Source organism: Ornithodoros turicata, unplaced genomic scaffold (genome assembly GCF_037126465.1).
Source record: "Ornithodoros turicata isolate Travis unplaced genomic scaffold, ASM3712646v1 ctg00001070.1, whole genome shotgun sequence".
Classification (NCBI taxonomy): Eukaryota; Metazoa; Arthropoda; class Arachnida; order Ixodida; family Argasidae; genus Ornithodoros; species Ornithodoros turicata.
The window spans coordinates 32550-57149 of record NW_026999458.1 but is presented as its reverse complement, the minus strand read 5'-3'; the positions used below and the strand labels follow the sequence as shown (position 1 = coordinate 57149).

Below are 24600 nucleotides of genomic sequence, written 5' to 3'. Positions count from 1 at the left end.
CTGGAGAAAGTGGTTCATAACGGTCACACTAAAAAGGAGGAAAAGAAAGCGCAGCACTTGGTGAAACCGACTAGGAAAGATTTGTACCATTTAGGGGGGTTGGACCCTTCGCGGGGGTTGTTTCTGTTGTTCATTCCCTTTGAAACCCCTTCCTCGTCCTTTTTCTCGTTTTTCCTTCCCTTGTGAACGAATGCTGGGAAGGCTCGACGATGACTTCTGCGACATGCAGTCGTCATCGTCGACCTCCATACTTTGGGTGCCTTTTTGGGAAGGGGCTTTTACGACCCCATCCCAAACTGACGGTGTGCCATCGACCTTAGAGGAGGCCGTGGACACCTCTTCCTGACCAGTTGGCACATTGGTCAGGGAGGAGGAACGCGACACTTGCGCATCCTCATGTTTTTTTGGGGGAGTGTGGGGTGGAGGCCCCAGAGTCTGGGTCCCCACGGATACACTGAGCGGTGCCACTTCCCTTTGCACCGACTCAGCGAAACTTTTTCCTTTTTTTCGGAAGTCCAACTGTGCTCTAGCTGCCTTGTAGCTCACATTTTGTTCTGTTTTTATTTTCAAGATTTCCTTTTCGTCCTGGAATTTTGGGCAACTTCTTGAGTAGGCCGGGTGATTGCCGTGGCAGTTAGAACAACAAAAACTGTTTTTGCAAGACTCTGGTGTGTGTTCCTTCCCGTCGCCAGCACACTTTGGGCAGACTAGGTGCCCACGACACACTTGCGAATGGTGCCCAAAACGCTGGCACTTGAAACATCTGCGTGGGTTGGGTATGTAGTGGCGCACAGGGCAGTTTACATAGCCTGCTTTCAACTCGGAGGGAAGACTGTGAAGTTCGAATGAAAGAACAAGATGTCTGGTGGGGATCTCTTTGTTGTCCCTACGAATAACAATCCGCTTTGCGCTCACGACACCCTGATCTCTCAAACCCTCTTCGATCTCCGATTCGGAGCACAAAAGTAGCTCATCACAGGAGATTACCCCCTTTACTGTATTCAAAGTGCGGTGTGCTGTCACTGAGATCGGGATCTCACCAACCAGCCTCATCGACAACAAACCCGAACTCTGCTGACTGGTCTCAACCTCGATCTGGATCTCTCTACTTCTCAACTTTTTGGCCTTGTATGTTTTTCCAATCACGTGTTCAAGAGATTTAGCGACGATGAAGGGAGATACCTTATCAAGTGACTTTGTTTCATCATCAGACTTCATTATCAGGATTTTCGGGTACCATGGTTCTTTGTTTTTCTCAAAGAGATGCATGGCTTGAACCTCGTTGCGGCCCCTCTTTCGAGGCCGACCATGTCTTAAGGGAGGGAATTGATTGGAATCCATGAAAGATGGTTGTACATTCGGTGCAGATGGTGTGCCAGCCACCATCGACCCCAACAAGGGAACATGCTACGCATGCTAGCACTTGCCACTGCACGATACCCAAGTGCAGTTTCTAGGAGATAGAAAGAACTGCCCAAGGTTGACCCTAGCCGCCAAAGAAGGTGAAGGGAAGAAATGGAGAGCGAGAAGGAGAGAAAAGGGAAGGTGATGAAAAGAGAGATGGCAACTAGCTGAATAATCCTGGCCGGGCCTTCCAGGACCACCCGACTATGGGAAGCAGGGGCCAAAGCGGTGTGTTGCTTTCCCGGAGGGGCCCCGAAGGATCCAAAACAACCTCCAGGTCCACTCAACCGCCAGGATCCCCCTTTCCCCAGACACGGGAAAGCCACGCACAGCTATACGCGGCGACCCAACCGTGAGTGCAGGAGGGGGCTACTGCGGCTGCTGCCGGGCGATGGGGGCGCCAAGTTCCCGACGCCGGGACAGGCGATAGTGCCCGACTGGTTCCCAGCGGTGTGGGAACGGAGGAGGTGTACACCAGGGAAGGGAAACGGTATATTACCGAAATTGGAGATGATAATGATAACGGAAACACATACCACGGTCCTCCATTACCGGAAACAGAAACAGAAACGAATTTATCGTCCGGTAATGAATTCGCGTAATGGCTATTCCTGTTGTGCGATGACATTTGAGTGACTTCATTTTTTTGTTTTCGTTTTGATCACTCCATGCCCTGCAATGCTCTAAATATTACACTAGAGCGCGCAATACTGGATCTCGAGGGTGCCTCCGTCGCTTACCTTGTCCCAGCCCTCATAACTCATGACACCAACACCATACTCCACCATAGCACGAGGAGGACGCATTACGGTTTTTAGTTACTTATTTGTATTTTTTTCATTTCACCGTGGCCATGGCTCTATTATTTACTACTGATAGTGTCCACTTATGAATGCGACATTGGATGAATGTTACGCCGGTCTTGATTTGCTGAACTCCGAGTGACTGAAGATATGTTCCTACATTTTTTATATATATATATCTTGCCGTGACACCGAAGCAGCACTTGGGCAAAACAGGGCCCTGGTACAGCCGGACAGGCTGTCATCCCGCAGCTCTGTAACAACCGTTCCATTACCGGAAACAGTAACGGAAACGTAACAGACACGAAATTGGAAGGCCGGTATCAGAAACGGATAACGGAAACGAAAATATAGCACTATCGGAAATGGAAACGGTAACCAAAATACGCCCGTTATCCTTCCCTGGTATAGACCTTTCCAAGCGGGGTCCTCGAACCGGGAAGCATACAGCGGAATATGGTAGTCGGGCATCGAGAGTAACAGGGCTTTACTCCTCTCTGGACTGTTGGATGTGCGCGGGTCCCACGAGACGGACGTTAGACTGTGCTTTATTGGCCTTTTTCCGGGCGTGTTTTCATGTTAGGGGATGCCGTATAATAACCCGTATTCAACCGGGCAGCATTGCGCTGTGTTCGGTTGTCTAAACAACCAAAAGAAAGGGAATGCCGCAAGGAAACAACCGTGTAGCGTCCACGGCGTCCTGCAGGAAGAGTGTGGCTGCAATACGTACTTGCTACATCGATTCCCTGCTGACCCGGATATTAGGCAGCGGTGGATAAGTGCTGTAAATCGCGAAGATTTGGTGCCAACGGCTTCCTCGCGTGTGTGCTCGCAACACTTCGTTGACGGGATAAAGACAGAAGAGAACTCTGTCCCAGTGCTGCCCCTTGGCTACGAAAGAAAGGTATGGACGCATTGCTGTACCGTCTACAGCTTATCACAGAATATGCTCATGGCAGGTGCTGAAAGGACGACGACGGATCGTTAGGCATGCCCCTGAACCGGCGAAGAAAAGGGTATGTTGCGTTCTTTCTCTAACTATTAGTTAATGGGCACGTTGTGGTTTCAGAGAACAGATGAGAAGCATCCGCCGCCGACGTCGTGCGCAAGTGACCCAAGTCCTCCTGCACTGTGTATTCAAGGGACATGGCGTGCACCGACTCCCAGAACGAAGCACCCGCGGAAAACGTAAAGATCGATGCTTCCGACTATCGCCCTAATCGGAGGAGCCGAGAGGACTGTGTTGGTCCTCATTCACAGTTATTTTCTTTTAGCAGGACAACATCCAGTCAAATACGGGACTCCATTTACTCTGTGCCGCCGCTGCAATGCAGGTAATAACATGCCTTATTTATTATGCATCATTTATTGCGTTGCACAACGAAAGTTCAGAGTGAAACAGCTAGCTAGGCAGGATTTCCCTCCTTGCTATGTTATACCGGCCATACTTTTACAGGGGGAGTACAGCAGTTCTTGAACAGCATAGTTCCTGAACAGCAATAGTGGGAGCCTGGTGCGGTGAAACAATGATACCTAGAATTACAGGCAGTATGTCGAAAGCAATTGTCGCCCAGACACATGACATTTAGATATCGCTGAGCCGTTCATGCAGCTCGAAGGAGAAACAGTATTGCTTGGTGGCCATTTTGCGCCCAAAATTTTGGAGGAACCAAACAGCCATTTGCTTTCAGAAAACTGCACCAGAAATTTGCGTGTTACCTGAGGCATTAGAAGAAAACCACTGCACCCAGTTCTGCAATCAGTACACAATACAGACCACAGTACGCAAACATGATGATGATAATGATGATTTTACCATGATGATGACCTTTAATGGCGCATTGACAACAAAGATCAGTACGCAAACATGGTAAGCGGAGCAACTACTGCATGAGTCCAGTGCACCAAATGCATCGTATGTAGCTACATAGGCCAATCAGTATCAATTCTGAAACGAGGCTGCCTCTCCCACCGCTCTATTTTAGGCGACACAGACAACAGCCGAAGCTGGTTTTCCTGTTCGGGAACCAGCGGATGCAGCATGTACAGCTCTCACATAACTGTTTACTGTGCTACTGTACTGTTTACTGTACACAAACTGTGGGCTTGTTCTTTGCCTCCTTTCGTGCGCAGAAGCACACTTGCATGGCGTATTGCATTGAGATATGCCAGGCGCAGCAGTTGATCACATCAGATAAAAATTTCACAGTGTCTTACAGGCAGGCTTATGTTCAAGGAGCTACAGGCTCGTGGCTATTACAGGTACCTGCTTCTCACGATGTTGTGTTACATTTCGTCTTCGTTTGCAGGTGCCACATTGTGACCAGTCGACCCAGTGGGAGCGAAACCTGTATGAATATCATTGCTATGCGGAACTTCACCGGCCGTCATTTGCCAAGACTCTTTCTCCTGACGACATATTGTTTTACACGGGTGTGTCACAGGCAGTGTTCGAGAAGCTTGTGGAAGGTGTCTCATCGCTTGTTCAAAAGCCAAGCACTGTGTCACGTGAGGACCAAGTGCTCATGTGCCTCATGCGGCTTCGTCTTGGACTCCTGTACGGACACCTGGCAATGATTTTTAACTGTCTGTTTCAAGTGTGGGGAACCACGTCACATAGATTATCTGGATCCTTCGTGAAATCATGAAACAAGTGGTTGTTTGGCTCCCAAGAAGCTATATTCAAAATAGCATGCCACATTCCTTTGTTCAGAATGTATATTCTCGAACAACATGCATTCTGGATTGTACAGAAGTAACGTTGCAGCGTCCAAAGAAGCTTATGCCCAGAGCCCAAACCTACAGCAGCTACAAGTCGCACAACACAGTGAAGTTCATGGTGGCAATAGCTCCCAATGGCTTCATTATGTTTGTTTCAAAAGCGTATGGAGGGCGTGCCTCTGACAAATTTTTTACGAGACACTGTGGCATCAACGACTTCTTTCCACGTGGAGACGTAATCATGGCCGACAGAGGCTTCACTGTCGATCACGAGTTAGAAGTTAAGGAATTCAACTCAACACCCCAGCCTTCACAAAAGGCAGGTGCATGTTAATAGCAGTATGCAGCGCAGCTATCTAAAGATGCCTATTTCATTTTACAGGAAGGTCACAACTGACTGAAGGTAAAGTGATCGTGACAAGACGGATAGCTTCTGTCCGGATACATGTAGAAAGAGCTATTAACAGGGTGAAGACATACCGCATATTGAGACAGGCCCTGCCAATTGCGTCACGAAAGACGATCAGTGACACAATGTGTGTGCAGGACTTTGCAATTTAAAGCCGCCACTTATAAAGGAAGAAGATTCACAGGTTCCATGAGGTTCCATTGCACTTCCCCCATGTGCTTTCAGTATAGTTTTATTTCTGAAGTATGTATTGTTGCTGTACATATTTCTATTTGCAAAGTTGCAATGAACAAGGAAACATCAACCCAGACTTGCATTCTTTTTTTTTACACTAAAGTAATAATAATAATAATAATTGGGTGTTTACATCGCGAGACAACGAGATCATGAACGACGCCACAGCGGTCGGTCTGTGGATTGCTTTTGCCCACCTGAGGGTTCTTTAACGTGCGATGAAAGCTCATCACACTGCTGATGATGATGATTGGGATTTTTTTGGCGCAGCGACAACGAAGGTCATAATGCGCCAAGCTTGGTGATGTAATGTAACTTAAGTTAAAACTGTAATGATGTACTTAAAACCACAAGGTAGCATAGATAAAATAACGGAATTAGAATCAGAACAAACGGGATTAAAAATTTACAACTTGTCGAGAATACCTACGTCTCTAAAAAACTTAAAAACGTTCTCAAATTGAACAAGAGGTTCATCACCCAGTAAAAGAGCTGGGTGAAAAGGAATAAAGTTCTTATAGAAGTGTTGAAAGTACCGTTGGCGATGAATGTTGTACATTCGGCATTCTGTGAGAATGTGTATGATGGAAAGTTGTGTGTCGCAGTTCATACAATGTGGTGGCTCCTCTCCCTCAAGTAGGAACCCATGTGTAATATGTGTGTGTCCTATCCTGAGCCGGCAGCGTGTTCTCTCTTGAAGCCGGTTTTCAAGAGGATAAGTACACCTCCCAATTTTACCTTTTTTGAGACGGAGTTTATTATTGGCTTGAGTTCCCCAAAATTGCTGCCACTTTGCCTTCATTTTGTATTTTAGGACGCGAACTAAATCCACAAACGGCACACCAAAAGGAGTAACATCATCCGACTGCTGGATGGCAGCTGCAGCCCGGTCAGCACATTCATTTCCTGCAATGCCCACATGGCTGGGCACCCAGCAAATGGGTTAGTTTGTACCCTTTGCTAGTGACCAATGATGCTAAGTGTCTCGCACGTTGAATAAGGAAGTTTTTTTTTTGTTTTGTGGAAGCTACATATCGCTTGCAAGGCACTAAGAGAGTCAGTGTAGATGACTGATGATGTGATATGTTTGTAACTCAAACGTCGCCATGCCAGTACTGGACAGCTGTTTCGGCCTTGTTGGGCCTCATCAACAGTACGCAGGCAGGCAACGTTTGAGTGGATGGCGTCAGAAGGTCACGTAACACGTGATTCCTCCCGTCAGGGTGCGATCTCACTCACTGAAAGCCCAGTGCAAAGCCAGTGAAGTATGTTGTACACTTTGTTCATTCAGATATGTCTCTTGCAAGCAAAAACAGACTGCATTGTATTTTTCAAAAAGGTCGTGAATATCATTTATATGTGAAAAGAGGCCTCGACAATTCCACTGGAGGATTACCTGTCCCATAATGAATGTAGTGGTAAATAAAAGCAAAAGGATCAAAGACATTTCGTGTATTTATGGGGGTTGTACCCTAGGTAGGGGATGCTTACGCTTTCCCCTGCCTCGGCCTCCTGTACTTCGTTGTTCCTTCCCCTGGGAAGGAGTGCACGGAAGGCTTGACGATGACTTCTGCGACGCGCAGTCGTCATCGTCGAGATCCATGTCTTGCGTGGCAGGCTGGGATGGGCTTTTTGTGCACTCATCCCATATTGAAGGTGTGCCATCGGCCTCAGTGGAGGCTGTGGCCACCTCTTCCTGACCAGTTGGCACGTTGGTCAGGGAGGAGGAACGCGACACTTGCGCATCCTCATGTTTTTTTGGGGGAGTGTGGGGTGGAGGCCCCAGAGTCTGGGTCCCCACGGATACACTGAGCGGTGCCACTCCCCTTTGCACCGACTCAGCGAAACTTTTTCCTTTTTTTTCGGAAGTCCAACTGTGCCCTAGCTGCCTTATAGCTCATTTTGTTCTGTCTTAATTTTCAAGATTTCCTTTTCGTCCTGGAATTTTGGGCAACTTCTTGAGTAGGCAGGGTGATTGCCGTGGCAGTTAGAGCAACAAAAACTATTTTCTGCAAGATTCTGGTGTGTGTTCCTTCCCACACACCTGCACACTTTGGGCAGACTAGGTGCCCACGACACACTTGCGAATGGTGCCCAAAACGCTGGCACTTGAAACATCTGCGCGGGTTGGGTATGTAGTGGCGCACAGGACAGTTTACATAGCCTGCTTTCAACTCGGAGGGGAGACTGTGAAGTTGGAATGAAAGAACAAGATGTCTGGTGGGGATCTCTTTGTTGTCCCTACGAATAACAATCCGCTTTGCGCTCACGACACCCTGATCTCTCAATCCCTCTTCGATCTCTGATTCGGAACAGAAAAGTAGCTCATCACAGGAGATTACCCCCTTTACTGTATTCAAAGTGCGGTGTGCCTGTCACTGAGATCGGGATCTCACCAACCAGCCTCATCGACAACAAACCCGAACTCTGCTGACTGGTCTCAACGTCGATCTGGATCTCTCCACTTCTCAACTTTTTGGCCTTGTATGTTTTTGCAACCACGTGTTCAAGGGATTTAGCGACGATGAAGGGGGATACCTTATCAAGTGACTTTGTTTCATCATCAGACTTCATTATCAGGATTTTTGGATACCACGGTTCTTTGTTTTTCTCAAAGAGATGCATGGCTTGAACCTCGTTGCGGCCCCTCTTTCGAGGCCGACCATGTCTTAAAGGGACAGTCGCATCGACCACAGATCGATTCCGAAACCACAGTGAAATGAGATTCCCCGTCCTTCACTGACCATGACTCCGAAAGTCCCGTTCCAATCGACGGAATACTTTTTGCATAATTCGTGTGTAAGCGGCGCTACAGCAGACGACGGAAGCGGGCGTCAAGCGGAACTCCCTGCTGAGAATCCTTAGCAACGTCACATGGAATCTGACCAATAAGAACGCGGCGAGCCAGAGGAGTCCCCGCGGCTTGCAGCTTGCATGAGCAAGGCCAGGGAGACGAAGGCGTAGGCACATACGGAGATGGCGGACTCGGAACGCGGAAGTGGCGAATCGTGCTGTTCAAATGCCTTTAGTAATAGCTCCCGTGACGCATATACATGTTTGATGACGGCCCATATTCGACGGATCCGCTTATTCTGCAAGTCGCTGGTGATGTACGTGCCGCAGCTGCGTTAGCGCAACAGAACGAACCTCAGGACCACTGCTTTAAGTTCGTTCATGATCGGAGTGCTCAATACTTAATCCCGTGACATTCACACTACGACGCAGGAAACAATCCAAGTGTTTGTGTGGCGTCTGTGTTCCTCAGGAACTGGATGAGTACCTATATGCTGCAGTGCTGGTGAAGTGGTAGAGTTGTGCAATGACGGCACGCACGCATCACACTTTGTTCCCAGCTCCCTGTCATCGGCCAGAACTTCTAGTGGTGTATCTACCGCAGTATTGCAGCGACGATCACAGTCTTCGCCTACTGTGCCCATGATAGATAGGCACGTCGAGCAATCCTTATTTTCGTTGTTGTCGTCGTTGTTTGACCCACACGACGAATGCCCCATGAAAGTTACGAAGGCTCTAACCAACTGTGCAACTCAAGGGCCGGGATAGAATTAGAATTAGAATGAAATTACTATGCTACGTGTTTAGGAAAGTGTCCTTTCTTTTTACGGCTACGTCAGGTTCACTGCTTATTGTGTGTTTACAAGCTGAGTTTGGAGATTCCTTGGACCGAAAAACAGACGACAGATACCTGGGTGTGTCGTCCGCATGATTCGCCAACGTTTTTCCATCCTGGTCCTATCAGGACTATCATCTTTAGTGTGCCTCATTTCCTGTTCACACCTACACCATAATAGACTTACGTAGTTTCCAATTGAGAAGTGTGAAACAGAATCTGTGTTACCACAGTAATCCCGAGAAGTGCAAAGGAATAGGCAGGAGCAATAAACTACCTGGCCATAAGTGACAGTTATACTTTTAATGATAGTGTAATGCTTCTTATCGTTGGCAGTATTATAGCATGTGAGGGATATAACACGTCAAATAATTTCAGGTAACGTTTCATAACTCATTAATGGTACAGTTACACCTCATTATCATAGTAAGTGATACATCTGTCTGGGAATGTCCAAAATTTGTCATTCCCATGGAAGATTGTTCTGCCTTGATACAGCAAAACAAATTTTGATACCTGCCATTGATCCAATTTTTTAGCACCACTGTCTTGAAAACAGCTTTCAAGACTGTAACTTCAGAGATCCTTGGCAGAGCATTACCTCTTGTCTATGTATTATAATAATTATTATAATGACAGGCAATAAGTTATGCAAATGTGAATAAAACTTTGTGTTGACTGAGTGTTGTCCATTCAAGAGCCATTGCACAAGTCCACATCCAACTCTTCACGCACAGATATTTATTATCTGCTATGCACAGACAGTTATCAGCGTGCACCACACTGGCAATGTCCCTTGGGATCTGAAGCGGGGACTCACAAAAATAAAATAAAGAGTTTTGTAAGTACTTCAATTGCAATGAAAACGGGACGATTGGACAGTAAATTGGACGGTTTCATTATAACAGTGGTACACAGGAAAAAAACTCGGGGTGTTGGGGGGGATCTGGATCGATCTCTGGGCATAACCAAGTGTAAAATTTTAGAAGGGTTAGTACATCCTGAAATGGCCCTCATGCCTCAGACCCCACTTCTCGATTAATGCACCTCCCTTTTACAGTAAGAGACCTCTTACTATCTACGGCATATCCTATCAAAGCTCACAGGACAGCAAATTTGGCCAATGCTTATGTGACAGTGCCTCGTAGAACATGCAGGTTTTCTGTTGAATTGACACTACATCTCTGGTAGCACCTTTAATGTCTGGAGGTAGGTGCATCATTTTACATTTAACCAGCAGTAATGTATAGCATTGCAAAAAGGGAAACAAGGGCTTAATCTCAACGCTGCATCAGCATCATTCATCATCTCACAATAGCGTTGTTGTTGTCAGCCTCTGCACAAAGATTTGGGTGGACCTGAAACGGACCTTTTTTTTTTCTTTTCATTTCCTGCTGTCAAGTTATTTTGTCTTGGCATGTAGCTGTGAGATGTCATTAGAAGCCATGAAGTCATTCTCTTTACTTCTTGAACTTGGATGAAGAAAGCACTGTTCTGGAAGATCCTAATTTGTCAGAGGCGTCGTAAAGGCATTAGTGTAAAAACCAGGTCTCTCAGCAAAATTGCCGTGCACACACGTACATTGTTTGATGCCGTTTCATGGATGGATGGGACTTGATCAGCAGCACCTGGTCCTTCTATAACACAGAACGTCAAAAGTGCACCTCAAGTTGGCTACGGCAACCGCAAAAACCGCCGCCCTACAGCACACAAACAGAGAGATAAAAGGTAACTGGGAAGTGGGTTATGGCGCTTATGTTACGGACAGAGGTACTGTTTGTATAGTGCCTGTTTCTAACACCAGCACACAAACAGCGTCAGTTCTTCCTTTTAGTGATCGGGGTTCATAGTTTGCGAATTGTTCTGTGTCCAAAAATTGTAAACACATTATATGTATTTAAGTAATATACGTACCACTTGCGCTTGACCCTGTCGAACTGCCTGCAGCTGTAATACACATGAAAACCAATCATGTCTACCGCATTCCACAAAAGTCACAGGTTCAGTAACAGTGAAAGTTTCATGATGACGCGTCCGACAACGAGAAAAGTCAATCACGTTCATATGAATGACATCACTTGAACTTGTTTATTGTATTTTATTTATCTAGCTATTAATCATAGGTTAGGGGATACCTTACGTTGTACCGATTTCGTCTTTTGCTGCTAAGTTACTCACGCGCAAGAGTGACAGACCCGATTGGGAAACTACATAGACATTGTGACTTACTGTCGAAGTTGCTGGCTCGCTTTGTTCGTGGAACACTGTCGGAACGGCGTCAAGTTTCAATTCGTTCCTTTTTTGTGTCAATCCAAGTTGCACTTCCATGATGTTCTCATCCAGGTACACATTATCGGTGAAATGCGAGGAGCATACACGGACAGCATGAACACTCCTTGCTTCATCTGGATACCCGCTAGTGATGTAGCTGCTTCCAACTTTCGCTTCGTCTGGGGTCTGGCTGTAGCTGTATCCTTGGCGTGCGAAATCAAACATCGAGGTTTTCGAAGGAAGTTTTCCTGGAGTCGGGAACGCTGCGTCGGTTTCCAAACGACATCCCACGCGAAGGATGCAAGCGTAGCGATAGTATCCGAGTCACTAGAAAGTGTCACATGTGAATACGGGCGACGTGCCGGAAAAAAACAAAGCAGCCCCAGACTTGGCGGCAGACGACAGCGTCCTTCACAGCGGATTAGCCAGATTCGACCTTGCGTCACGCGATGTTGTTGGCGCTGGCGCTTTCGAGGATCAAAACGAAACCGGATCTTTTAAATTCGATTCCTCATCACCCGGTCCGTTTTGGAAGGAGAAAATTTGGCAAATAGCTCGTGGTAGTGTACCGAACACATTGGTATTGGATTCGTAACCACGGTTCCGGATGCGACAGTCCCTTTAAGGGGGGGAATTGATTAGAATCCATGAAAGATGATTGTACATTCAGTGCAGATGGTGTGCCAGCCACCATCGACCCCAACAAGGGAACATGCTACGCATGCTAGCACTTGCCACTGCACGATACCCAAGTGCAGTTTCTAGAAGATAGAAAGAACTGCCCAAGGTTGACCCTAGCCGCCAAAGAAGATGAAGGGAGGAAATGGAGAGCGAGAAGGAGAGAAAGGGAAGGTGATGAAAAGAGAGATGGCGACTAGCTGAATAATCCTGGCCGTGCCTTCCAGGACCACTCGACTATGGGAAGCAGGGGCCAAAGCGGTGTGTTGCTATCCCGCAGGGGCCCCGAAGGGTCCTAAACAACCTCCGGGTCCACTCAACCGCCAGGATCCTCCTTTCCCCAGGCACGGGACAGCCACGCACAGCTATACGTGGGGGTCTCCCTCCGGCGGCGACCCAACCGTGAGTGCAGGAGGGGGCTACTGCGGCTGCTGCCGGGCGATGGGGGCGCCAAGTTCCCGACGCCGGGTCATCACACTGCACCCGGTATTTAACGTCCCTCGCGGAAGACGGCGTGTCTAAGCACCTTGTACCCTGCCACCAAGTTGCTGGCGTCCTCGGCCAGGTTCGAACCCGCGATCTTGGTTACACTAAAGTATGCAAGTTGCTCAAAGCTTCAAAATGTGTTTGTACATGGCACTGAAGTTCCACTGCGTGTTTCTGTACTGCTGTTCAATGATGGGCAGCAGCGAACAAAAGTGAAACTTCCTGAGACGCACAAGGTTCTGTGGCAAGAAGCGTGCGTCAAGTGGCACTTTGATCAGTATATCGGTCACCTCACCACTGGCACTGGCAGTCCAAACATAAAAGTAACACAGTCTCCTTCCAGAGCAAAGCATCTGAAACTGCACCTGTGCAAAATACCCATTCGGCCCGTTCGGTACAAGCACATACTCCTTTTGAGCGCTGAGCCTCACATCATACCTCCCCTTGTTCACTAGTGTCTCGCAATTGCCAACATGCGGGCACTTTATCTCAAGGATGGCAGCTTCAGTGTCAATCAAGCCATCTGGAGAGGCTGACAGCCAGGGGTAGTCTTCACCTACAAATGTTCCACACCTCGTAACATTCAGTCCAGTCTTTCTCATAAACTGCTCACGTGCTGTGTTTTCACACCTTCTGCCGTGAGCAGTGGCAGCATTTCCAAAGAATGATGGCGAGGTGATGCTCCTCGCTGCCCTTTCCCATGAGGTGCTTTGTCGTTTCGGGACTTCATTTACATTTGATGCAGTCAGTCGCAAGCGGCGTGCTTCATACCACAGCTCGTTGTCCTGGCAGCACGTACGGGTTTCCAGTGCAAGCATTGCAGAATGAGACAGCACGACGTAGCTTCTGTAAAATTTGTTGCATGGCGAACAGCTGTCTGGGAGTTCATCTCCAATTTCGTGGCTTCCATGGTCACTTGTGTCGACATGCTGCTCTTGTGTTGAAGATAGAGTATTCTCTACTTATTGTCCACGTGGGGGTGCATGGAACGTGTTGTAGAGGAGAGTCCCTTGTAAAAATGAAAGATGACACCACAGCATTCAGCAACAAGATAATCAATGCATGCAGCCCACATATTACTAAGTATGTTCCGCAGTATACGCCTCGTCGTTCAAAGTATCCACACTGGTTTTCCCCTGAATCGCGTCGCTATCTCAGTAAGAAAAAGTATTTTCACAGGAGGTATAAAAAACATGGGAACGCGGCTGACTACGAACAATTTGTTATTTTTCGCGCACGTTTGAAAAAAGCCGTTGTGCACGACCGCAGCCTGCACTTGAGCACCGTCGAAGCGAATGTAAATGATAATCCTCGTAACTTCTGGAAGTGGCACAAACTTCAGAAACGCGGTCCGGTCATGTCGCCTTCTCTCAGTGACGGTCACGCCTTGTACTCTGACCCCCCAACCGTTGCAAAGATGTTTGCTGCGCAGTTTAGTTCGGTGTACGACGGTACCAGTAACACTACTGCTTCCGCTGATTTCAAGACCGCACCGTACACTGATGATTTGCCTACATTTGTTATCACTAAGAGTGATGTAAGCGACGCGATCCGCAGGTTGAAACCCACAACAACACCTGGCCCTGATGGAATTCCAGCTATTTTTCTGAAAGCTTACTCTGATGTTGTTACACCTGTACTATCGTTTATTTATAACTTGTCACTGAGATGCAATAATTTCCCTAGTCACTGGAAGTCATCCGTTGTGATTCCTGTCCACAAGTCAGGAGACCGGCACATTGCGACCAACTACAGACCGATCAGTATTCTATGCGCGCCTTCTAAGGCATTTGAGCACATCATATATACGCACTTGTCGTCGTTTTTCAAACGCAAGCTCGTTGACTCTCAACATGGCTTCATGGCAGGCAGATCTACGGTAACAAATTTGGTATCCTTCATGTCTTCCGTTGCCCCTGTCGTCAGTGCTCGCGGTCAGATTGATGTTGTCTACTTCGATGTGTCAAAAGCTTTCGATCTAATGAGTCACGGCCTCCTACTAGATAAGCTACGTACATCCGGTGTTTCTGACCCGCTTGTTGCATTCTTCGAGTCATACCTAAGTCAGCGTTCCTGTTCTGTTTTTGTCTCGGGCACGTACTCAGATGCATATGTTCCCACATCTGGGGTCCCTCAGGGATCCAACCTAGGTCCCCTGCTTTTTAATATCTTTGTGAATGACATGTCATCCTGCCTCAAACATTCTACTCTACTTCAGTATGCGGATGATTTCAAATTAATGAAAGCGATCTCTTCGGTTTCCGACTGCTTACAGCTACAGGCAGATATATCCAGTATACTGTCATGGTGCAGTGCCAACGGTCTCAAAATTAACAGCGCAAAGACGATGGTTGTCTCGTTCACACGCAAGACAAATATCTCTGTGTTTCGATACTTCTCCGACATTGAAATATGTCGTGTTGACAGTATCCGAGATTTAGGAGTTATTTTTGATGCAAAGCTGCTATTCCATGAACATGTCGCAGCGGTTCGTTCTTCCGCTCTTCGCACGCTGGGCCTCCTGTCATACACATGCAAGGAGTTTCAGACTCCTGTTGTCTTCGTTAAACTTTACAAGTCCTATGTTCTTCCCAGGCTTGAATATGCCTCTGTTGCTTGGAACGCACTTTCAGGTACTGATACAAAGCGTCTTGAGGCTGTACAAAAACGAGCGCTCACACAATATCAAATCATACACAATGGCTTTTTACGAAAAAAGTTATTGTATGACTATGACACACTATTACAATATTTTCACCTTCACCCACTGGCCACACGTCGCTCTATCGCCGACGCCCTATTTCTGTACAAATGTGTCCATGCCCGTGTTGATTCGCCACTCCTGCTGAGCCTCCTAAACTTTTGTATTCCTCGCGCGGCTTTTCGTAATCCACCAGTCTTCTACGTTAAACGCTTCTGCCCCAGCGATCCAATTACCCGATGCCAAATTCTTCTGAACTCGCTTCCCCCCACATGTGATATTTTCCACGCCTCCAGCGCATCCCTTAAACGCGACGTTATTTCTTTCCTTCATCAGTGAATTTTCAATCGTGATATTCTTTCCTTTGTTTTGTACAGTATATCGTCTCATTCCATCTTATAACTTATGTGCTGCGCGTAATCTATGTATTGTAGTTTTGTTGCTGATATTTCATTGCATGTACTGCCTGGTATACTTGTCTGTAAATATGTAAGTACGTATGCGTCTCATGTAGTTTTGTTGCTGATATTTCATCGCGTGTACTGCGTGGTATATTTGTCTGTAAATATGTAAGTACGTATGCCTGTTATGTTTGTAATGTACCTCTGTTTGTATCCCACTGTATATGTATTATATATATGTCTGTACATAATTATTTGTGCGTTTATGTCTGTATTGTATCCACTTTCAGTTATGTGTATTGTGTGCGCCAACACCAAGGCCTTAGCGGCCGTTCTTGGGCACTAATAAAAATTATTATTATTATATCATGACACTACTCTTAATGCAAGTGACTACGTTGCTAGCCAAATATGATGAATGAAATGCAAATTTGTTGCACTTCCTTCCCCGGCTGTCTTTGTTTTTTATGTTCTTTCATCATGTTCCATGCTAACCAACATCCTCTAGTACTTCTCTCACTTCATGCAGTCAGTCTTGTTATTCAATACAGAGCACTTCACAAAGACAGTGGGGGGGGGGATATGTTTATTGAGAAAAAAAAAAACAAGGAAAGGTTAGTCAGGCAAAGGCCGACTTGCTATTCCTTTCGTAAAGAGGAACGGAAAAGGAAAGGGGACGAAAAGATAGGAAGAAAACGAAAGGAAAGAAGGCGGCAAGAAAGAAAACGAGAAAAACGAAAGAAAGAAAGCGAAAAAAGGGAGAAAACGAAATAGAGGAAAGAAAACGAAAAAATAGAGAGAAAACGAAAAAAGGAAAGAAAAGAAAAAAAGAAAGAAACGAAAAAAAGGGAAAGAAACGAAAAAGAGGGAAGAAAACGAAAAAAGGAAAAAAGGAAAGAAAACGAAAAAAAAAGAAAGAAACGACAAAGACAGTGCTACAATACGGTTGCCACAAGGACAACCTCCAATTCCCTTTTATTGCTTTTTGAGAAGTGCTCTGTATTCAGTGAAAGAATACAAATATCTCATGCATGGTCGAACAATGTGGAATGGATCGGAATACCTTGCACATTAAAGACAGAGGAGAAGGGAGAAGTCTCGAACTCCTGGAAGGCCTTGGCATCCATTGGGCTATTTATGATGATGATTGGGATTTTTTTGGCGCAGCGACAACGAAGGTCATAATGCGCCAAGCTTGGTGAAAGTTAAAATTGTAGTGATTTATTTAAACCCACAAGGTAGCATAGATAAAAGAACAAACGGGATTAAAAATTTACAACTTGTCGAGTATGCCGACGTCTCTAAAAAACTTAAAAACGTTCTCAAATTGAACAAGAGGTTCATCACCCAGTAAAAGAGCTGGATGAAAAGGATGATGATGATAATTAGGGTTTATTGGCGCAAAAGCTACTAAGGCTATAGAGCGCCAAGCAATGGTATGTACGATGGCAAACGTAAAATCAGAGATGATTATTTAAGAACTACCGGAGACAGTTACCACATATGATAAAATGACTAAAATAACAGTATGAGATCACAAGAGACCAATTAGCTGGATGTCCTTGAAATATTCAAACACAGCTGTAAAAGGTACTTCAGCCTCATCACCCAGCAAAAGGGCCGGGTGAAACGGTAAACAATATCTGTAAAATCGATAGAAGTGACGTCGACGAACATCTTCATAGGATGGACATGTAATGAGGATGTGCATAACAGAAAGCGTCCCCCCGCAGTGGTCACACTCCGGGGCGTCCTCACGCCGCAACAAGTACCCGTGAGTAAGGAATGTGTGACCCAACCTTAGCCGACAATGTACCACCTCATGCAGACGGTTTGGAAGTGGAGATAAGTTTCTCCCGAGATTAGGCTTGACAGAATGTAACTTATTTTTATCCTGCGTGTCCCAAAATATCTGCCACTGATCATTGATGACGTTTCTTAATGCCCGTCTAATATCCTGCATCGGGGCCTCAAGAGGGGTTATATCTTCAGTTAGTGCACTTGTGGCAACACTATCGGCTTTCTCATTACCAGGTATCCCGACATGGCTGGGTACCCAGCAGAACATCAGGTTGTAAGACCTCTCCGAGATCATACTCGCTAAACACCTCGCATGGTGAACAAGCAAATCCTTAGTTGGGTGCAAGTTGCAAATAGCTTGCAGTGAGCTCAGAGAGTCTGTATACACTACAGATGATGTAATTTCATTGTTCAATATGTACTTGAGTGCTAAAATTATCGCATACAGTTCTGCGGTAAAAATAGCCATGCTGGTTCTGAGACGGTGTGAGCTCGTGTGTGAACCCGTAACCATGGCGCACGAAACCCCTGAGCTGGTTTTTGAACCGTCAGTGTAAAACTCTGTGTGCTTGCTGAAGCTTTCTCGAAGATGAAGGAATTCTTGTAACAAAACAGCCTGTGAGGTGTCAGATTTCTTGAATTTTGTTAGTGACTTGTTGAAACTTGGAGGTGGATGCCATGGAGGCAGCCTTTGCTTAAATTCCATTACCTTGTAATCGTATTCAGCAAAGTTGCATCGTTTAACTTCCTGAGAGATGCGCATACAAAAAGGAAGTGATTGTGACGGTTTATTCAAAAATTGTTGCTTGTATTGAGTGTCCTGCACACATTCGAGCGCTGGATGTTGGGGGTAACACCGAACCCTAAGTGCATATGTGGCGCTAAGAAAAAACCTCCGTCTTGCGAGTGACCAGTGGTTCGACTCGACATACAAACTCTCCACTGGCGATGTTCTGAATGCGCCAAGGACTAAGCGTAGTCCCTGGTGATGTATCGGATCGAGTATCTTCAAAGCAGTTGGTCGAGCCGACCCATAAACAGCGCATCCATAGTCCAATCTAGAAAGGACAGTGGAGATGTAGATGCGATTCAGTACTTCGCGATCTGCTCCCCAGGACCGGTGTGAAAGTACCTTTAGAATGCTAAGGGATTTAATGCACTTATTCTTGAGTTGTTTCATGTGTGGCAGAAATGTCAGTTTTTTGTCAAAGATAAGCCCGAGAAATTTGTGCTCAGGCTGTACATTAATTGGGTGACTGCGCAACTTCAAAACTGGCTCAGGGAAAACTCCCCGAAGCCTCGAAAAGTGGACACAAACAGTCTTTTCAGGAGAGAACTGAAAGCCATTTTCATTTGACCACTTCACTAACCTGTTGATTGCCAGCTGGAGCTGGCGCTCGCATGCAGACACATTTGAAGAGCAATAGGAAATCTGCACGTCATCAACGTACAACGAGTACTTAATAGAAGGAGGAATTACTTTTGCTATTGAGTTCATTTTCACGATAAAGAGAGTGACACTTAGAACTGACCCCTGTGGGACACCATTCTCCTGTACAAATGGTCGGGACAGTGTTGTTCCCACCTGGACTCTGAAGGTTCTCCCTTCGAGGAAGTTCAAAATACAGCGCAGCATGCGACCGCGAAGTCCCATTGCATACAAGTCTCGAACAATACCGTACCGCCAATTGGGCTATTTAGGTCTGTCCTTCCTTTGTCATGTGCTGAATCAGCATCAACTGTCCTCCTCTGCATTTTGAATGTGATGTCTTGCAGCACAGCTGGCTCCACATTTCGTTTTGTACCCCGATTCCACTCGACTGCTCTGTCCGTGCATGTGATGCCTGTTAGTCCCTTGCAGACCGCAAGATCTATTTTCCATAACAGAGCTCCAACGTGGCTGCACACTTTAGCTTGGCCAGCCATGCATGTGCATCCACCTGTCAGGACCACACCACTGTACCTTGCACGGCTCCATGCTCTTTGAGGCTTATTTTTCACTGCTTGCGATGGCCTCACTTCGCCCTTCACGTAAGCGGTGTCCTCATCAATTTTGTGCGCCAGTAACTTGCCAACCCATCCACTTTGCAAATATCTGTAGGATTCGAGGCTCTTGTATGCCTTCACTTCCTGCAGGTCACACACCTTGGAGTTGATGAGGTAATAGACGATGTCTCCGGAGGTAACATTTGGCCATAGCTTGATGTCGTCGCTCCAGCTAGTGATGTGGTCAGAATGGGTGTATAGTGCTGGCCGTCTAGGATTGCAAGTAAATTTCGTTAGCAATGTACGTCTCAGTGGCAGGAACTCCGTCAAACAGTTATCTGCTCTTTTATAATGAAGCCCATAGCCCAGGCAAGAGAATGTCCGAAGGATGGAGCATGCAAATTTAACAACTCAAATGGGAAGCAGTTCCTTCATCTCTCTGCGCCCGAGGTGGGCTTTGCCCAAATGCTCGTTTTAATTTATGAAGTTTGGATGCTTGACTTTTTGTTTGTTCTATTCAGCTGGCCTGTGTACCGCTTCTTTTTATTTTTTGGTACAGGGAGGCCGTGGGCATGCAGTTGTATCGGACGCATAATAACGGACGCATTGTGTCGAATACATACGCTGCCCTTGTGTTTTAACTGCAAAGAGGGCGCTACACGTAAGAGCGACAAAAGAAAACTGGGGTTTCCAAGCGCACTTCTGGAGTTACAAAGTGATGCTACTTGTTATATAGCACCTGTTCGCAGCTCAGGTAGCAGAAATGTAGCACTCTCGTTTTGCTCTTATCGCTCTCCTTGTGAAGCGATCAGTCTCCGCGAAGGAACATCCTATGTAAACACCCCAAGCCAGTTCCACAACATTAAGCTATGACAACCAAATCCCACACGTCGTGGTAGGTAGAAAAAAGCGACGATTCAAGCCCCTCACTTCCAGTCATGAGTGTAGTCCCTGAAGTCGACGGCGCCGACGACTGGGTCTCCATACCACCGCGAATAGCCGCAAAAAAAAAAAAAAAAGACTCTTTACACGGTAGTTCACAATTATCTTAACACTGAAATGAAGCAGGAAGGTAAAGGCAACAAGTTTTAACAAGTATAATGACGATATAATGAACTAAACAAACGAGAAAACAATGAGGGGTAAACACAACGAGGCAATGGCGATGCGAGAACTTCCAACAGTCCAGGTGTCCAGCATGGAGGAAGAATGTGAGCCGCAAGGTGTCGCCGTGATCAATTAGTATGCAGAGAATGGCGCCCCCCTAGGGCTCGTCAATGGAGTGGTGTTCATAAGGTCGTCCCCCGACGGTGCCCTGATCATTTCCCGGTCTGGTCTGCTTTTGGTCATGTAAACAATAATATAGGATCGCTCCCCGATGCTGGTCTCATCATTTTCCGGTCTGGACTGATCTTGTTCATGTGACCAAAATATAGGATCGCTCCCCGATGCTGATCTGATCACTTCACGTAGTCAGTCACATGACCTATCTGCTGCAACGGATTTCTCTTCCCAGGCTGTCAGGCGCCGAGTGTTGCAATCACGTGACCCACAGTTTCGAATCTGGCCAATGATGTTCCTTGATCATCCAGCCGTGTTTGCACTGTCGGAGTCCCCGTCACCCTCACTGTGAGTAACGAATGTATCCGGCCGTGCTCCCGAAACTTTCGAGGAATTCCGACATTTTTAAGCGATTCATCGAGGGGTAAGTGCTATTTCTTCGTGTGGTATTCCTCGCATTGATAAACGTTACTCATACATGCTTTTCAACATGAATGACACCGTTCTAGAAGGCTTCTCTCGAAACTTAGCAGCGCAGCATCACATAGTTTCGATTTCAGTGATCCATTGTGGTTTTTGCGTTGCTTTTAGGATAATGGAGTACGTTTTGGTGAAAATATGGTTCAGTAAAGTGTGGAATCATATGTATCGTGTATTTGACATCAAACGAAATATAACCATTTCTCAGGACGACTGCGTGCTGCAGCTGTGCTTTCCAACTCCTGCGTGCCTACAAAACTGGAATGCTGGAGGACTTCAGCTCAAGGTTCGTTTTTGTAGTCATTCTAAATAAAAAGAAAAAGAAACTTCCGAAGTGAATAAATTATTCCCTTTAATCCGTTTGCGTAATATGATCGACGCATGATATGTCAATTTGTTTAAAATTGTGAGTGAATGAGAGCTATCCTGATCTTTTGTTCAGAATGTCATGCTGGACCACTACCAGAGTGTGCTTAAAGCTATCAATGCCTCGATCAATGCCTCACTGATGTGCCCACCACACCAGATCTCTGCCTCAGAGCCAGTGATGATGGTTGTAATATAGTGGTGGGACGAGGGAAAGACGAGGACAAGGTATGACGGCGGGAGAGGGGAAGAAGAGGGGGACATTCCGAGGGTGACGGGGTAACGGTGACCGCGGAATAAATCGTTCGACTTGGGTTTCCCCACGATATAGTTTGGAACATTACAATTTTGGCGCAGCCGACAGGATTGGGAGCACAACTACTGAAATGTGGGTCGAGTTCTTCTTTGATAAAGGCTGTGACGCGAAGATTGTCGTCACCGCCTACAACGTTCAAGATGAACAGCGAGAAGCTCTCCCTTCGTCATTCTGCGGGAAGGCCCTCCTCGAGTACATAACGAGCAAGACCCAAATGGACTCTGCTACGCTTCTAAAGAAGGGCACCGTGAAAGTGAATATGAAAATGGTGGTTGTGCAGGAGCTTTTGGTTAAGCCTCGCGTGCTTCCTCCGCCAGTGGATAAGCCTGCAGCAGAGGACACAAATCTCACCGCAGTCCTACAGCAGCTCGCCCAGACGCAGCAAGTGATTGCCACTCTGTTAGCGAGCAAGCTAGAACAACGGACGTCCCGGACAGCCATGAGTAAAATCTTGCAGCCAAAGAGAGGACGAAGACACAACGGTAGAAACACACAACAGCGGAACTGCAGTTCCGCTGTTGTGTGTTTCTACCGTTGTGTCTTCGTCCTCTCTTTGGCTGCAAGATTTTACTCATGGCTATGTACCAACTACCCCAAATTTCTACCTTGGTGTCCCGGACAGAATTGGTCAAGCCCGATCCCTTCGATGGAAAAACGGCTTGCCCGGAGGCTTGGATGGAGTTCTTCGAGTACGCGTGTGGCAAGAACCTCTGGGAAACAGATGAAGACCGTATCAGCAACCTCCGTTTGCACTTAACCGGCATCGCAAAGAAGTGGTATGAACTTCGGATACTACAGCATGCCACTCAACCTTGGAAAGATTGGAAAGACAGCTTCTTGGTTTCCTTCGGAGAAAATGCTGTTGACAAGTGGGACCGAGCAGTGTTTTACAAATTTCGCTCAGGAAACGTCCTGGATTATTTTTACGAAAAGCGGCGGCTGTTACAACTAGCTGACCCCAAGCTTTCGTCGGACTCTACCATTGCACTTATCGTCCACGGTTTGCCTCGCGACACACAGAAACAGGTGCAGATAAAAGCACCGAAGACGGTAGAAGAGCTTCTGCAGTATCTGAAGGAACTGTCCATGAGCTTGCCCACCGCGCCGCCTTTGGTAAGGAGGGTTGACCAGGGCAGGCTTTCATTTGACGGTACCGGCGCCAGCTCCCGTACCGCGCAAGCAGCAACTGTTGAAATGGTGGAAAGATTGCAACAGGAGATTCACGACCTTAAGGAGCCAAAAAACTAATAAATGAGGGTGAACAGTCCCACCCAACGAAAAAATTAAAGACTGTCTTTTTGACTGATACCGGACTTCTCTACATACCTGTGTCCATAAATGGAAGAAAGGCGCAAGCAGTTGTTGACAGTGGCCCTTCTGCAAACCTTGTAAGCAGGAAAGTTGTAGCGGATGAAAATATTTTCCCGGGACAAGCTACCCAAGTTCAAGGCTTACCCAGAAGGACGTCCCTTTCCTTTGGACACCGGAATGTGAAGATGCCTATAACGACCTGAAGAGAGCTATTACGTCGGACCCAGTTCTCACGCTTCCTGATTTTGACCTGCCTTTCGAGCTGAACACCGACGCTTCCCATTTTGGCACGGGAGCAGTGTTGTACCAACGGCACGACTCGGAGCGAGCAGTGAAACAATTGCATGTCATAGGATATTACTCCTACACCTTCAGCAAAGCTGAAATAAACTATTCGACGACGGAAAAGGAAGCGCTTGCTGTCATCATGGCATCACGGTACTTCAGGACTTTTCTCGAGGGCAAACCGTTTAAGCTCTTCACGGACCATCAGGCATTAACATACCTTCTCAGTTTTTCTTAGCCAAGAGGGAAGATAGCCCGATGGATTAATGAGCTGCAGCAGCTTGACTTCGAGGTTATACATCGACTAGGTCCGCATTTGACAGATGCCGACGCGTTGTCAAGGCTGCCTAACATCGGATCGGCGGAGGTCCTTCAGGCAAACTATCTGAAGCTGTGGGAGGGCACCGAGGATCTGCAACAAGTAGAGGGGAGGTTCATGGTGCCTGAGACCTTAGTTCCCAAAATATTGTACCGCTACCATGACAGCCCCGAGTCCGGAGGACATGATGGCTTCTGGAAGACCTACCACAAGCTGCGCAAACGCTTCATCTGGGGGCACATGGAGAGAAGCGAGTACGTCAGGACTTGCCAGAAGTGTCAGATAAACAAGGCCAAGTACAGACCAAGACCTGACCAAATGACAATTGTCACTCGCCACGCAACAATTGCTTTTGAGACGATTCATCTGGATTTTGCAGAGTTAAAGAAAAAAACGGAAGGTGTAGGCCGCACACAGTCATTCTTAGTTGCCACTGACGAATGTACGAGGATGGTCGCCGCACAACCAGGGAAAGAAGACACCAACAATGTCCTGGCATTACTGGAGCGGGATAGCTTCCGTAACACGAAGTGCATTGTTTTAGACAATGGGGCCGCGTTTACAAGCAAGAAATTCCAGTCATCGGCCTTACAAAGGGGTATCACTTTGAAGACGTCATCCCCATATCATCCATCGGGCAATGGGCTTGCAGAGCGGGTCATCCGCGTTATCAAGCAATACATGGCTATGTATCCTGATTTCAAGGGCGGGTGGAAATGC

At 46.7% G+C, this 24600-nt stretch overlaps 2 protein-coding genes and 1 pseudogene across 3 annotated transcripts; 1 reads left to right on the top strand and 2 right to left on the bottom strand.

The window, feature by feature from the left end:
- Positions 1–3353: 3353 nt before the first annotated feature.
- On the top strand, positions 3354–5288 carry LOC135376377 (uncharacterized; annotated as a pseudogene).
- Positions 5289–9919: 4631 nt separating this feature from the next.
- LOC135376375 (uncharacterized) lies at positions 9920–12078 on the bottom strand. 2 transcript variants are annotated; one of them, XM_064608877.1, is made up of 4 exons: positions 11429–12078; positions 11114–11146; positions 10781–10836; positions 9920–10703 (listed from the first exon to the last, which is right to left on the bottom strand). In XM_064608877.1, the coding sequence occupies exons 1-4, from the start codon at positions 11693–11695 to the stop codon at positions 10529–10531; spliced, it is 531 nt and encodes a 176-aa protein (XP_064464947.1). In that variant the 5' UTR covers positions 11696–12078; the 3' UTR covers positions 9920–10528. The 2 variants fall into 2 exon arrangements, with proteins under 2 accessions (XP_064464947.1, XP_064464948.1); XM_064608878.1 differs by having other exon boundaries at positions 9920–10688.
- A 678-nt stretch (positions 12079–12756) lies between these two features.
- LOC135376376 (uncharacterized) lies at positions 12757–21206 on the bottom strand. The gene is made up of 4 exons (XM_064608879.1): positions 21151–21206; positions 19219–19793; positions 13073–13190; positions 12757–12937 (listed from the first exon to the last, which is right to left on the bottom strand). The coding sequence occupies exons 1-4, from the start codon at positions 21204–21206 to the stop codon at positions 12757–12759; spliced, it is 930 nt and encodes a 309-aa protein (XP_064464949.1).
- Between the last annotated feature and the right edge of the window lie 3394 nt (positions 21207–24600).

Coding starts and splice junctions, on each gene's coding strand:
- LOC135376376 (XM_064608879.1), bottom strand. CDS start 21,206: ATGTCGGAATTCCTCGAAAGTTTCGGGAGCACGGCCGGATACATTCGT. Junction 19,794..21,150: donor GGATACATTCGTTACTCACA/GTGAGGGTGACG, acceptor TTGCAATCCTAG/ACGGCCAGCACTATACACCC. Junction 12,938..13,072: donor ACACTAGTGAACAAGGGGAG/GTATGATGTGAG, acceptor TTGGACTGCCAG/TGCCAGTGGTGAGGTGACCG.
- LOC135376375 (XM_064608877.1), bottom strand. CDS start 11,695: ATGTTTGATTTCGCACGCCAAGGATACAGCTACAGCCAGACCCCAGAC. Junction 11,147..11,428: donor GCGAGCCAGCAACTTCGACA/GTAAGTCACAAT, acceptor TGTGTATTACAG/CTGCAGGCAGTTCGACAGGG. Junction 10,837..11,113: donor GACAGGGTCAAGCGCAAGTG/GTACGTATATTA, acceptor TCTGTGTTATAG/AAGGACCAGGTGCTGCTGAT.